This window comes from Mustela nigripes, chromosome 9 (genome assembly GCF_022355385.1).
Source record: "Mustela nigripes isolate SB6536 chromosome 9, MUSNIG.SB6536, whole genome shotgun sequence".
NCBI lineage: Eukaryota > Metazoa > Chordata > Mammalia > Carnivora > Mustelidae > Mustela > Mustela nigripes.
The window spans coordinates 87,229,248-87,244,750 of NC_081565.1; the positions used below are offsets into that span (position 1 = coordinate 87,229,248).

General features: G+C 40.5%; 1 protein-coding gene across 2 annotated transcripts in view; it reads left to right on the forward strand.

Annotated features, from left to right (window-relative positions):
* Nucleotides 1–15,503, forward strand: part of CENPP (centromere protein P) — a 227,667-nt gene that overhangs the window by 36,615 nt on the left and 175,549 nt on the right. For both annotated transcript variants that reach the window (XM_059412031.1, XM_059412032.1), the window contains exon 5: nucleotides 15,030–15,126. In XM_059412031.1, the coding sequence (XP_059268014.1) occupies nucleotides 15,030–15,126 (97 nt within the window). The remainder of the gene's footprint in view (nucleotides 1–15,029; nucleotides 15,127–15,503) is intronic.

Below are 15,503 nucleotides of genomic sequence, written 5' to 3' on the forward strand. Positions count from 1 at the left end.
TCACGAGCTGCTGCACATTGGTCACCTCTGTAGAGAAAGCACTATTGTATAACTCTAGATGCCATGAGGACCAGTTTGGTGAGGTCTCCCTGAGAAGCAGTCCCAGTGAGTTCATCCCTAGTTATGGGACCAAGAATGGAGGAAATAAACCTCACCACTGCTGTTAATATACACTGAGGTAGTCCTTTTGCTATGTACAGGAACCAACAGCTTACATTTGATATATACATCTGAGCTTCTGTGTACTGCATGGCTAATACAGAAAAGTTAAAAATAAGTGCATGGGAGCCTATTTTAATAGGTTGTTATCTGAGTATGGTAAGGCCAGCTGATCAAGAGATAGTTGCCATTGAAAAGGTAGTTTGTGGGACACCTGGGTGGCTCAGTTGGTTAAGCATTTGCCTTTGGCTCAGGTCATGATCTTTTTTTTTTTTTTTTAAGATTTTATTTATTTATTTGACAGAGCTATATCACAAGTAGGCAGAGAGGCAGGCAGAGAGAGGAGGAAGCAGGCTCTGCTGAGCAGAGAGCCTGATGCGGGGCTCGATCCCAGGACCCTGAGATCATGTCAGGTCATGATCTTAAGGCCCTGGGATCAAGTCCACATCGGGCTCCTTCCTCAGCAGGGAGTCTGCTGCTTCCTCTCTTTCTGCCTGCTGCTCCCCTTGCTTGTGCTCTCTCTGTCAAATAAATAAAAATCTTAAAAAAAAAAAAAAAGGAAAGAAAATAAAGATAGTTTGTTACAGTTCCTAACAGCAGGAGCTCACCATGTTACTGGGGGCCACTGGGAGAAGCACTGACTGGCATGGGTCTGGAGGCAGAGGGAGAGGGGGATTATTATAGAGGTTTTTGAGGAAAGGAACAGGTGAGGCAAGGGGAGTAAGCTTAGGCTTGACTAGTTTGAATAATTTCAGGATGCTTTGGGGCACGGAGGTTGTCCTTGGTTGTCTAGTACCTGATCCTGGGTAATTAAGATAGGTGGATGGCAGCCAGAATTTTGGAAGCTTAATAAAGGAGATGATGGGTTGTGGGCTCTGGGCTCTGGACTGGTTGGAATGTGTTTGAAAAGCATGCTTGAGGCACCTGAGTGGCTCAGTTGGTTGGGTGGCTGACTCTTGGTTTCGGCTCGGGTCTTGATCTCAGGGTAGTGAGTTCAAGACCAGCATTGGGCTCCATGCTGAACACTGGTGTGGAGCCTACTTAAAAAAGAAAAGAGAATGGGTGCCTGGGTGGCTCAGTGGGTTAAACCTGTGTCTTTGGCTCAGGTCATGATCTCAGGGTCCTGGGATCCAGACCCGCACTGGGCTCTCTGCTCAGCAGGGAGCCTGCTTTCCACTCTCTCTCTGCCTGCCTCTCTGCCTACTTGTAATCTCTACCTCTGCCAAATAAATAAATAAAATCTAAAAATAAATAAATAAATAAATAAAAGGAAAAGAAAAGCATGCTCACAAGCAACCTTGTAACCTTGAGCGGGACAGTTCCTCCAGGGCCGGTAAGGCCCCGGATGTTAAAGCTTCAGAATACAGAAACCACATGGTCAATACAGAGCCCTTTTTGAGTCCTTTTTAAAATCCAGGGCATAGATGTCTATGAAACTCGTGGAGTAAGTACACTTGAAAATTCTGTCCTCCATAAAAGCAACAAGAAAACTGGCCAAAGGTGTCAGATTTTTCAGAACTTACGAAATGAACTGAAGTCTTGCAACAATCTAGGGAGCATTTATTTAGGAAAAACAGCAGAACATTGGTAAGTACTTTCTTCAGTGCTGTTTCCAGTTCTCCCTTACCAGCACCATGGTAGCCTGCGATTACAGTGCAGCCAGCAAGCCAGCAGCCACCAGGGGGAGCCGAATGGTTCAGATTCCTTCAGAAATTCCTTCCTGCTGAACTGTTAGGGCCCTGAAGGAGCTCACTTGCAAGGTTGCATTTACTGAACGTGAGGTAGAGCTCGTCCAGTGTGAAAGCGTTTTCTCTGGGAACATTTGTTGAAGCTACATGGGGACAATTTCTAAACTTCATGACTGCCTGAGGTGGTACATAACAGCTGGGGGAATTAATAGGTTAGGTTCAAACCTTAAAAGGGAAAGCTGGAGAATGGGATCACCCTAAGGACTTGGAAAGCCCTGACACATTCCTGCGAATCTAGAAGGTCCATGTGTTGGGTCATCTTCATACTCAGGGGACATCTGAGATGGCCCTGACTACTGTTCTCACTCCTGGCTGAGGGTGAGATTCTGCTAAAGTGACAGGTGAAGGCCAAGGGAGTATTGTCGTTTGCCTCTCTGAGTGCCGAAGGTGTGCTCCAGCACACAGAGACCCCGTGACACGCAGGTTCTAGGCGTTTAGGTGAATCTTGGTCACATGTCAGCTAACTGAGTGGAGGCTTGTGTAGCCACACAGCAGACTATAAACTGTAGATTCGTTCAGGAAAGTCACTGAACAGACAAAAAGAGCAAAAAGCACAGCAAGCTTTGGAGAGAGGGGGAATCTGATTTCAGAATTACCACACTGTATTGTTTAAAATGTTCAGTTTTCAAAAAAAATTACAAGACATGCAAAACAAGAAAGTATGGCCTTTCTTATGGGGTAAAAAGCAACTAATCAATAGAAACTGTCCCTGAGGAAATTCAGTTGTTGGACTTGCCAGAGATTTTATTATTCATTTATTTATGTATTTTAAGGAGAGGGAGCATGAGTGGGGGCATGGGGGGTCGAGGGGCAGAGGGAGAGAGGATAATTTTTTTTTTAAAGATTTTATTTATTTATTTGACAGACAGAGATCACAAGTAGACAGAGAGGCAGGCAGAGAGAGAGAGAGAGAGGGAAGCAGGCTCCCTGCGGAGCAGAGAGCCCGATGCGGGGCTCGATCCCAGGACCCTGAGATCATGACCCGAGCCGAAGGCAGCAGCCCAACCCACTGAGCCACCCAGGCGCCCCGAGAAGATAATTTTTTAAAGATTTATCTATTTGGGAGGGGCTAGAGGGAGAGAAAAAGAATCCTAAGCCAACTCCCTGCTGAGCACAGAGCCAACCTGGGGCTCAATCCCAGGATCCCGAGATCATGACCCAGGTTGAAATCAGGAGTCTGATGCCCAGCCCGCTGAGGCACCCAGACATCCCTGGACTTACTTGCCAAGGACTTTATTTTTTTTTTAAAGATTTTATTTTAATTAATTAATTAATTAAAAGATTTATTTATTTATTTATCTGACAGAGATCACAAGCAGGCAGAGAGGCAGGCAGAGAGAGAGGAGGAAGCAGGCTCCCTGCTGAGCAGAGAGCCCCATGATCCCAGGCCCCTGGGATCATGACCTGAGCCGAAGGTAGAGGCTTAACCCACTGAGCCACCCAGGCGCCCCTAAAGATTTTATTTATTTATTTGAGGCAGAATGAGTGAGAGAGAGCATGAGAGAGGAGAAGGTCAGAGGGAGAAGCCGACTCCCCAAGGAGCTGGGAGCCCAATGGGGAACTTGATCCTGGAAGTCTTGGATCATGACCTGAGCCGAAGGCAGTCGCTCAACCAACTGAGCCACCCAGGTGCCCCTGCCAATGACTTTAAATCAGCTATTTGAAATACGTTCAAGGAGCTAAAGGAAATTATGCGAATGTCGTCTCTGGTAACAAATTATCTTAATTTTCTTATGTGAGAATCTTTATTTCCAGTCTGAAAGATGATTTTCTCTGGATATAGAATTTTAGTTGGGCAATCCTTTCCTTTAAGCATGTGTGAAATGTAGTGCCACTTGTTACTGGCCCCTTTGGTTTTTGGTGAGAAATATAGTCTATTTTTTCTTCTTTGCTTTGAGTTTTTTTTTTAAAGATTTTATTTATTTATTTGACAGAGATCACAAGTAGGCAGAGAGGCAGGCAGAGAGAGAGAGGAGGAAGGAGGCTTCCTGCTGAGCAAGGAGCCCGATGTGGGACTCGATCCCAGGACCTTGGGATTATGACCTGAGCTGAAGGCAGTGGCTTAACCCACTGAGCCACCCAGGTGCCTGGCTTTGTTTTTAGTTTTCAGAAATTTGCTTGTCATTTGTCTGGGTTTAGACATCTGTATGACTCTGTAGGCATAGTTTTTGTTTTGTTTTGTTTTTTATCATATTTGGGAATTATTCACTCATTTCTAGCCCTAGGCACTTTTCCTTGTTCCTTCTGAGACTGATGACATGAAGGTTAAATCTTTTGTTATTATTTCACAATTTCCTGAAGAACTCTTCATTTCCCCCTCATGTATTCTCTGTTGATACTGGATAATTTCTATTGCTTTATCTTTCAGCTCCCAGATTCTTTTCTCTTCCACCTCCTTCCTGCTATGGAACTAAGTTGGTGAGATTTGTATTTAAATTATTCTATTTTGGGGGCACCTGGGTGGCTCAGTAGATGAAGTATCTGCCTTCAGCTCAGGTCATGATCTCAAGGTCCTGGGATGGAGCCCCACATTGAGCTCACTGCTCATTGGGGAGCCTGCTTCTCTCTCTCCCTCTACCCCTCCCCCTCAACTTGTGTTCTCTCTCTCTCTCAAATAAATAAAATCTTTAAGAAAGAAAGTAAAAAGTAAATTATTGTATTTTTCAGGTTTAAATTATCCCCTTTTTTATCTGTTATTTCTTTGTTGATAATTTCTATTTTTACATTTCTTTCAACAATGTTCATGATGGGTTGTTTCAGCAGTTTTTTGATTTTTATGTTGAATTTTAACAGTTGTTTATATAGAGCACCTTGGTGGCTCAGTTGGTTAAGTGTCTGCCTTCCGCTCGGATCATCATCCCAGGGTCCTAGGATAGAGTCCCACAGGGCTCCCTGCTTGGCAGGGAGTCTGTGGCTCCCTCTACCCCTCCCACTATTCATGCTCCCTCTCTCTCACAAAAATAAATAAATACAAAATCTTAAAGAAAAAAAAAAGAGTTGTTTATATATTCTGGGAGCCAGACACTTATCAGGTATATGTTTTCTGAATGCCACCACATAGCTTCTTTTTATTACCTTGATAAATAACTTTTTTTTTTTTTTTTTTAAAGATTTTATTCATTTATTTGACAGAGAGAAATCACACAAGTAGATGGAGAGGCAGGCAGAGAGAGAGAGGGAAGCAGGCTCCCTGCTGAGCAGAGAGCCCGATGCGGGACTCGATCCCAGGACCCTGAGATCATGACCTGAGCCGAAGGCAGCGGCTTAACCCACTGAGCCACCCAGGCGCCCGATAAATAACTTTTGATGCACAAAAGGTTTGACTTTTATAAAGCTTACAGTATTTTTTATTTTGATATTCATCATTTTATCATAGTTAAGAAATCATATTCAAATTCAAGGTCAGATATTTGCTTCTATACATTATTTTGAGAATTTTGTAGGTTCTGTATTTAGTCCTTTGATCCATTTCGAGTTAATTTTTGCATATGATGTAAAAGGAAGGGTGCCACTTCATTCTTTTGCAGTTGAGTGTCCATTTGTGCCTGCATGTTTCTGAAGGAACTGTTCTTACCCCCATCGAATGGTCTTGGCACCCCATCAAATTGAACATGGGTCTTTGATTTTATTTCAGGGCTTAATATTATTCCAGTTATCCAAATATTTATGCTTTTATTCGTTTCATACTGTTTTGATTACTGTTGATTTGTAGTATATTTTGAAATTGGGAAGTATGAGTCCTCCAGTTTTTTTTTTCCTTCTTCAAGATTGTTTTGGATATTTAGTGTCTCTGAATATGAAATAAATATTCCATATGAATATTAAGCTTGGATTTTCTATTTGTGCAAAAAAAGGCCATTGGGATTTTTTTTTAAATTTTTTTTTTAAAGAATTTATTTATATATTTGACAGAGATCACAAGTAGGCAGAGAGGCAGGCAGAGAGAGAGAGGAGGAAGCAGGCTCCCCGCTGAGCAGAGAGCCCGATGCAGGACTCCATCCCAGGACCCTGGGATCATGACCTGAGCTGAAGGCAGTGGCTTAACCCACTGAGCCACCCAGGCGCCCCGGCCATTGGGATTTTGATAGGGATTGCATTGAACCTGTAGACCACTTCGAAGTGTATTTCTGTCTTAAGTGTTAAGTGTCCTGACCATCACAGATGTCTTCCCATTAATCTGGGCTTAATTTATTTTTTAAAAAATTTATTTATTTATTTATTGAGAGAGAATGAGGGGGAGAAAGAGTGAGTGAGCATGTGTGTATACACAAGCAGGGGGAGGGGCATGTGTGTATACACAAGCGGACTTCAGGCTTACTTTAGAATCTTTCAGTAATGTTTTGTAGTTTTCAGTGCATAAGTTTGGGCTTCTTTGGGTAGATTTATTCCTATGTGTTTTATTCTTCTGGATAGTATTGTAAATTGAGTTGTTTTATTTTTACATGCTTCATCACTTGTAGAGAAATGTAAGTGATTACATTTGCCTGTATTCTTAAGGGTGTGAGTTCATAATTTTCTTCTCTTGAGATATCTTTGTCTGGCTTTTCTATCAGGATAGTGCTGGCCTCATTCTTTTTTTTTTTTTTTCTTTACTTTTCTTTCAGAGTCTGAGAATGATTGATGTTAATTCTTCTGTGTGTGGGTTTTTTTGTTTGTTTGTTTTGTTTTTAGGTTTTATTTATTTGTTTGACAGAGATCACAAGTAGGCAGAGGGGCAGGCAGGGAGAAGAGGAAGCAGGCTCTCTGGGGAGCAAATAACCTGGTGTGGGGCTCGATCTCAGGACCACAACCTTAGCTGAAGGCAGAGGCCCCAACCCACTGAGCCACCCAGGCGGCCCTCTTCTTGAGTGTGTGAGAGAGTTCAGTAGTGAAACCATCTGGTCCTAGACATTCTTTGCTAGTAAACTTTAATTATTGATTCAGTCTCTTTACTTATTATAAGTATATTCAGATTTTCTATTTCTTCTTGAGTCAATTTTTGTAGTTTGTATACTGTTAAGAATTTGCACATTCCATCCAGATTATTGAATTTGTTGCCATACATTGTTTAGGCATTCTCCTATAATCCTTTTTATTTCTGTAAGGTCATTGATCATATCCCTCACATTCATTTCTGATTTTAGTAATTTTGAATTGTCTTTTTTTCTTAGTCCACTTAGCTAAAAAGGTTATCTGTTTTGTTAATTTAAAAAAAACAAAACCCAAATTTTGGTTTTATTTTTCTGTTCTTGATTGCATTATATATATTTTAATCTTTACTATTTCTTTCCTTCTGCCAGCTTTGTGTTCAGTTTGCTCTTCTTTTCTAGTTCCCTAAGTATAAAGTGAGGTTATTGATGAGATTTTTCTTCTTCTTTTTTTTAAGATTCTATTTATTTGACAGAGAGATCACAAGTAGGCAAAGATAGAGAGGGGGGGGAAGCAGGCTCCCTGCTGAGCAGAGAGGCCGAGGTTGGTCTTGATCCCAGGACCCTGAGATCATGACCTGAGCTGAAGGCAGACGCTTAACCCACTGAGCCACCCAGGTTTCCCTCTTCTTTTTTTTAAAAAAAGAGTTTTTGCATACCTTTGAAAATCAGTTGATATTATTTCACACTGGGTGTTTATTTTTCTCTTTGCACAGCTTTTGCTCTTTATGCGTTTTGCTAGATTGTGTTTTCATTTCATTTATGTCAAATTATATTCTAATTTCCGTTGTTATTCTTTGACCCACTGATTAAGAGTATTTCCACATATTAGTGAATTTTTCATTTTTCCCTATCAACTCCTAATTTTATGCTATTATGGTTGGAAAGATATTTTGTATAATTTTGTCTTCTAAAAGTATATCTGGGCTTGTTCTGTGACCAAACATAGGGTCTGTCCTGGAAAATGTTTCATGTGCACTTGAGAACAGTATGTATTATGCTGTTGTTGGGTGGCATGTTTTTTATGTCTATTGAGTCTAATGGTTTATACTGTTGTTTAGATCCTCTGTTTTCTTACTGATCTTCTGTGTAGTTGTATCTGTTATTATAAATAGAGCACTGAAATGTCCAACTGTTACTGAATTTATTTCTCCCTTGAATTCTATCAAATAATGCTTCATATATTTTGGGATCCTTTGTTAGGTGCATATATGTTTATAAGGTATGTTGTATCTTTTTGGTGAGTTGACCCCTGTATCAGTATATAATGTAATCATTTGCATCTTGTAACAATTTTTGATTTAAATTCTGTTTCATCTGGGGCGCTTGTGTGGCTCAGTTGGTTGGGTGACTGCCTTCAGCTTGGGTCATGATCCTGGGGTCCTAGGATCGAGTCCCGCATCGGGCTCCCTGCTTGGCAGAGAGTCTGCCTCTCCCACTGACCTCTCTCCTGTCATGCTCTCTCTCTCTCTCTCATTCTCTCTCTCAAATAAATAAATAAAATCTTAAAAAAAAAAAACTTTGTTTCATCTGATGATAGTGTAGCCACCCCAGCTCTCTTTTGGTTGTAATTTGCATGGAGTATCTTTTTCCAGTCTTTTATTTGTTAACCTCTATGTTTGTGTATATGTCTCTAAAGTAAGTTTCTTACGGACAGCACAGAGATGCATCAAATTTTAAAAAATTCATTCTGACAATTGGACTTTTGGTTGGGGAGTTTAATCCATTTACATTTAAAAGTAACTGCTAACAAGGAAGTACGTGCTTCTGTCATTTGCTTTTTGTTGTCTTTTTACCATGTCATTTTTATTCCTCCATTATTAAGTCCTTTTATGTTGAATTGATTCTCATAGTGCTCCATTTTGATTCCCTTTTCCCTTCTTATCTGTGTAGTTTTTAGTTGTCTTCGTGGCTCCCTTGAGGATTGCAATTAACATCTTAGGCTTATAACAACCTAGTATGAAATACTATCCTTACTTTCAAAGGTATACAAAAACTCTGTTCCCTTATATCTCTCCATTCTCTTTTATATTGTTATTATCATAGGTTACATTTTTATACATAGCATACTCATTAACAGATTTTACATTATTGCTCTATGCATTTGTTTTTAAATCATATAGGAGGGGCGCCTGGGTGGCTCAGTGGGTTAAGCCTCTACCTTCGTCTCAGGTCATGATCCCAGGGGCCTGGGATCGAGTCCCGCATGGGGCTCTCTGCTCAGCAGGGAGCCTGCTTCTCCTCATCTCTCTCTCTGTTCTGTCTCTCTGCCTATTTGTGATCTCTCTCTCTGTCAAATAAATAAATAAAATCTTTAAAACAAAATAAATCATATAGGAAAAAAGAGGCATTATAAATTAAAAGAATAGTAGTATTGCCTTTGTTATTTATCTGTGTAACCAGTGCTCGTTATTTCTCCATAAGACTTTGAGTTACTCTACAGTATTCTCTCACTGTAGCCTAAAGGATTCCCTTAACATTTCTTTTTTTTTTTTTTAAGATTTTATTTTTTTATTTATTTGTCAGGGAGAGAGAGAGAGAGCATGTGCACAAGCAGGCAGAGGCAGAGAGAGAAGTAGGCTCCTTTCTGAGCAAGGAGCCCTATGTGGGACTCGATCCCAGGAGCCCGGGATCATGACCTGAGCCGAAGTCAGTGGCTTAACCAACCGAACCACCCAGGTGTCCCTTCCTTAACATTTCTTGTAGGTCAGGTATATTAATCATGAACTCCCTTGGCTTTTTAGTATCAGAATGTCTTGATTTATCCTTATTCTTTTTTTTTAAGATTTTATTTATTTATTTGACAGAGAGAGATCACAAGTAGGCAGAGAGGCAGGCAGAGAGAGGGAGGAAGCAGGCCCCCTGCTGAGCAGAGAGCCTGATGCGGGACTCGATTCCAGGACCCTGAGATCATGACCCGAGCCAAAGGCAGCGGCTTAACCCACTGAGCCACCCAGGCACCCCTATCCTTATTCTTAAAGGATAGTTTTGACATATAATTTTTGGTTAACTCTTTCTCTTTTAGCATGTTAATGCCTTTTCAGTGCCTTCTTGCTTCCATGGTTGTTGATGATAAATCAGTGAATAATTTTACTCATGATTCCTTATCTAATGAGTTGCTTTCTTGTCATTCTGTCTTTGGTGTTGACAGTTTGAGTACAACGTGCCTCCGTGTACGTCTCTCTGAGTTTATCCTTATAGTTTGTGAGCTTCTCAGATATGCTAAAGTTTTCATCCAATTTGAAGAGGATTAGACCATTATTTCTTGAGAAACACTTTCAGCTTCTTTCTCCTGCAGCTCTCCTGTGACTCCAGCTGTGCAAGTGTTGGTACACTTGATGGTATCCTATAGTTTTTTAGACTCCATGTATTTTTCTTCATTCTTTTTCTTCCTGTTTTTTAGAGTGGATAATTTCACTCAGCCTATATGTTCATTTTTGCGGATTGTTCTGCCTGCTCACATCTGTCGAACACTTCAGTGACTTTTTCATTTCAAGTTTTATAATTTTTGGTTCCAAAATTTCTGTTTCCTTTTTCTAATGTGTCTTTATTAGTATTCCTTATCATACATATTATTTTCTTGGTATCCTTGAGTTCTTTGAACATATTTCAGACACACTGACTTCAAGTCTGTAGTAGTAGTTCCATTGTCTGTTTCCATGAGGACAGTTACTGTTAACCTTTTTCCTTCTTGTATCTGGGTCATTTTATATTTTTTCTTTGCATGCTTAATTTCTTGCGGTGGCTGTTGAGTATGGACATTTGGAATATTATGCACAAAAAGAAAAAACAACAAAAGCAAAAATATTTTATCTCTTGTCTCTGTGTTTTGGCTGCGTATTGGACATTCCTTTTGCACTTAGCAAGGCCTTTCCGCACTGCCTTTGCCTCCCTGCCCTGCTTGCCTTTAGCCTAAACATCAGCCAGAGGTGAAAGTGTGTGGTCTTCTCAGGTCTTCTCTGAGCGTACTTCCTGCCCTATACATTCACATCGTTTTCCAGTTCCTTCTTATATGGACTCCTTTCAAATATTTTCTAAAGATTCTCACTCTATACCTTTTCCTCCCTTGGCTTTCAACATGTCTGTTTTTTCTCGGAATTGTTATTTTGTGCCAGTTGGCACTGGCTTATTCATTTGACTCTCAGTATCTTTGAGAAATAACTTCTGCATAGTCATGTGTTCAAGAAAGTTATGAGTTACGTAGAAAACAGGCCCCTTCCATTAGTCCTCAGGGATCTTACAGACTAGATCAAAACAAATGGAGCTCAGTTGGGAACACAAGAGATACACAGTTCTTTGGGAACAAGATCCAGTCTACTGTGGTCAGGATGGGGTTCCACTGAGAAAGCAGAATGTGATCTTAAAGACCCACTGTGTTCAGGTGGTGGACATGGCTACAGAAGCTAAAAAACTACAACATTTTCCTTCTCTGCTCAGTGGCCTTTCTCCTGGTTATGTGTTGGCTGGGTTGCTGTAAACATTTTACTGGCTTCCCAATTTCCTATTAAGTGTGATTCTGACAGGCATGTGGTAGTTTTTGTTGTTTCTGAGGAAAGACTGTCCCCATAACCCCTACTTTGCCATTTTTGCAGTTGTCTTTGTCAACATGCTTTTATTCAAAAGCACATTCTGGCTCACTTTTATGGGCTATAGTTTAGGGGGTGTTATAGTTTATGGGATGTATTTTGATTTGCCTTTCTCATCCACTGCACTGAGGCCACTCTGAATTCTGGACAGTATTCTACACCATAATTCAGTTCTTGATATTTTTGCTTTATTGTTTCTGTTCAGCTTTGTGTGAGGGCCACTTTGTTCAGGACTTCATACATAAATATAAAGGGATCCCTTTCCCAAATTCCTTCTCCCTGATTCTCCCCACTCTGTGCTTGGGGTCACTTCGTGTAGGAAGGAGAAAGTTGACAAAGCAGCTTCCTGTATTTGCAGGAGCCATTCTGGTGAAGAGTGGGAATGGCGCCGCCTCATGTCTCATTTTGCTTGGTGTTGGGTGGGGCTAGTTGACAAAGCTCTTCCCGTAGTCTCCCAACAGCAGCAGGATTCCCGCTTCTTTGCTGCCTTTGCTTCCTGTCAGCACAGCCAGTTGCCTGGTTGGGAGGAAGAGGGCACAGCTCCTCTTGGGCATTAGGGTTCTGTTCTGCATGCCTTCCTCTTCAGCCGCTTCAAAAATTTTATTCCCTAATGTTTGAAAGCTTATGCTGCTAAGTAATAAATGACAGAGCAAACTTACAAACATTATGTTCATTGGATTAAATTGCATGATTTCAAACATTGTATTTTTTTTTTAAACTGATATTTAGTTGACATAAAACACTATCTTCATTTCAGGTGTACAGCATAATGATTCGGTATATGTATATATTGTAAAATGATCATTGCAAAAAGTGATGAACATCTATCACCATGTGTATTTACAGTTTTTTTTCTGAAGAGAACTTTTTTTTTTTTTTAAAGATTTTATTTATTTATTTGACAGACAGAGATCACAAGTAGGCAGAGAGGCAGGCAGAGAGAGAGAGGAGGAAGCAGGCTCCCCACAGAGCAGAGAGCCCGATGTGGGGCTCAATCCCAGGACCTGAGATCATGACCTGAGCCAAAGGCAGAGGCTTACCCCACTGAGCCACCCAGGTGCCCCCTGAAGAGAACTTTTAACGTTTATACTCTTAGCAACTTCCAAATATATAATAATGGCAATATTAACTGTAGTCACCATGCTGTATATTGGATCATCAAGGCTCATTTTTTTTTTTAATGTATTTATTTGACAGAGAGAGAGAGAGAGAGATCACAATTAGGCAGAGAGGCATGCAGAGGGAGAGGGGGAAGCAGGCTCCCTGCTGAGCAGAGAGCCCGATGATGCGGGGCTCGATCCCAGGACCTTGAGACCATGACCTGAATTGAAGGCAGAGGCTTAAGCCCCTGAGCCACTCAGGTGCCCCTCATTTATTTTATAACTGAAAGTTTTTACCTTTTGACCACCTTCACTCATTTGTCCACTCCCCACCCCTCCCCTCTGGCAACCACCAATCTATTCCATGAATCTGTGAATTTGTTTCTTTCAGATCTCACATGTAAGTGAAATCATATAGTATTTGTCTTTTACTGTGTGATTTATTTCCCTTGGCATAATGTCCTTAAGGATTGATCATGCTGTTGCAAATGACAGGGTTACCTTCTTATTTATGGCTGAATAATATTCCATCATGTTTAGATACCAGAATTTCTTTATCTCTCCTTTCATTGGTGGGCAGTTACATTGTTTCTGTGTCTTGGCTATTGTAAATAATGCTGCAGTGAACATGGAAGTGCAGCTAACTTTTTGAGTTAGTGTTTTCAGTTCTATTGGATAGATGCCCAGAAGTAGAATTGCTGGGTCACGTGGTAGTTCTAGTTTTAATTTTTTGAGGAACCTCTGTACTCTTTTACACAGTACACCAATTTATATTCCTATTAATTGCACCAGTTTGCATGCGCACCAACAGTGCATGCAGGTTTCTTTTTCTCCACATCCTTGCCAACACCGGTTGGTTCTTGTTTTATAAGAGCTGTTCTGATAGGTGTAAGGTGATCTCTTGTTGTGGTTTTGACTTCCATTTCTCCAGGTGTGATGTTGAGCCTCTTTTTGTGTGTCTTCTCTGGAAAAATGTCTATTCAGGTCCTCTGTCCATTTTTTAATGTGATCATAGTTTCTTGCTATTGAGTTTTATGAGGGTGTGTGTGTGTGTGTGTGTGTGTGTGTGTGTGTGTGTGTGTGTGTGTGTGTAAAAAGGTGATTTAAAACATGGAGATAGGACCCATGGGTGGAAAGCTGCACTGGGATTGTGAGAAGCAATTCGAGTTTTATGAGTTCTCTATATATTTTGGTTATCTACCCCTAATCAGATAAATGATTTGCAATATTTTTTTCCCAGTCATTTTCATTTTGTGGATGGTTTCCTTTGGTGTGCAGATGCCTTTTAGTTTGATGTGATCCCTTGTTTGTTTTTGGTTTTGCTGCCTTAGCTTTTGTATTAAATCCGAAAATTCATTAGCAAGAGCAGTGTACTTCCTCTTTCGTTTTATACAACCCCTGCTGGTTGGAGGGAATGATCTTTGCTTGGGACCTTTTTTGTCTGTTTTCTTTTTTTACTCCAACCTTTGGGAATTCTGAGTCGCAGTGTGCTGTACCATCCAGACTGGGATCTATCTACGGGAGGCAAAAATAAACCCCGAGGAACTCATCACCCAATCCTCCCTTAATTCCTGAAGTTTTGTACCCATTCCTGCCTTCTCTTGTCCACGTTTCAGAGTCTTCCAGGATTTGCTTTGTGTATTATGTCCATGTTCTCACTTGGAATGTAGAGGTGGAGTGTGATTACTCCATGATGAGCAGTATGGGAACTCGACTCCCACGATCATTTAATGAAAGCCCGGTTAAGTGAATACACTCATCTTGCCTACAAGTTGCTTATTTTATGGGTATCAATATAACAATAGGTATAGCGTTAGGAGCATTAAGATCAATTCCATGAGAGCTCATAGGCAATAGGACAAAAATTATTTCTAGCCACTTTGGAATAGGTTGTGTGGTGTGGTGGTGAGGTCACTGTTCAGAGAATAATCTCTGACACCCCCCAGAATGTCCTGTAATTAGATCAGTCCTGACACTGCTCAGATTTAGTGCAGACCTGCAGGTTAAGGGCAAAGTCCTGAACAAGGTGACCCACTTCAGGTGCCATGTGATGAAACTCCTCCAGTCCCCCTGTCCTCGCTGAAGGTTTGGTTGGCCCAAAGTTCCAACCTGTTAAGCATGTGGTTAGTCTTTGTGGTGACCAGCCCCTATCCTTAGGCTATATAGGGGCCACCATGTGTCACTTCATTAGCATAAGAGACACACACTGGTCACTTAGGAATTCCAAGGGTTTTTGAAGCGCTGTGCCAGAAATAGTTTTTATTATATGCCATGGTCATCAAATACAAATTCAAGGACAGATTGGTATTTGAGAGGTATGTTGTTTAGGATTTAAACATTTTAAGATGGGGCAAAGGGCAAATTAGCATTAGCAATCACACAGGGGCACGTACTCAGAATTGAGAATACAGAAGTGTATCAAGTACTTTTTTTAGCTTTAGGGTATATAAAAACCAGTACGATTAAAAATGCCAGGATGGGGCTCTCATTTATGACATTTATGAATCATAAAATCTTCTATTCCTACAGAGCAGAAGAAAGAAGAGATCTGCTGATGTTTTTCCGAAGCCTACACTTTTTTGTGGAGTGGTGTGAATATCGTAAGCGGACATTTGAACACTTCAAGGTAGGGTCTGAAGTTTTAAAATTTAAACATATTCAAAAAGTCAGGCTGGTTTAAATTTAAACATATCTGAAAAGTGAAGCTGGTATTAATTTGGGGGTTTAATATAACTTTTTTTCCTCAAAGTTTTGAAACAATAGAAAATATTTTCGTTGGCTTCTGGAATTTGCAGTTATTTGGAATAAATGAGGAGGAATGCTTTTGTACAAACCAGTGAGTCGTTTGTATTAGGGGATATCTTGAAAGAGGTATAGTTATATTCTTATTTATTTTATTCACATTTTGAAAAATTAATCTGTTAGGGTTACTTGAAGTAAAATACAAATGCTAAAATGAGTGTTATCATAGTGGGCTTACCACCTAGCACTATAATCTTCAAT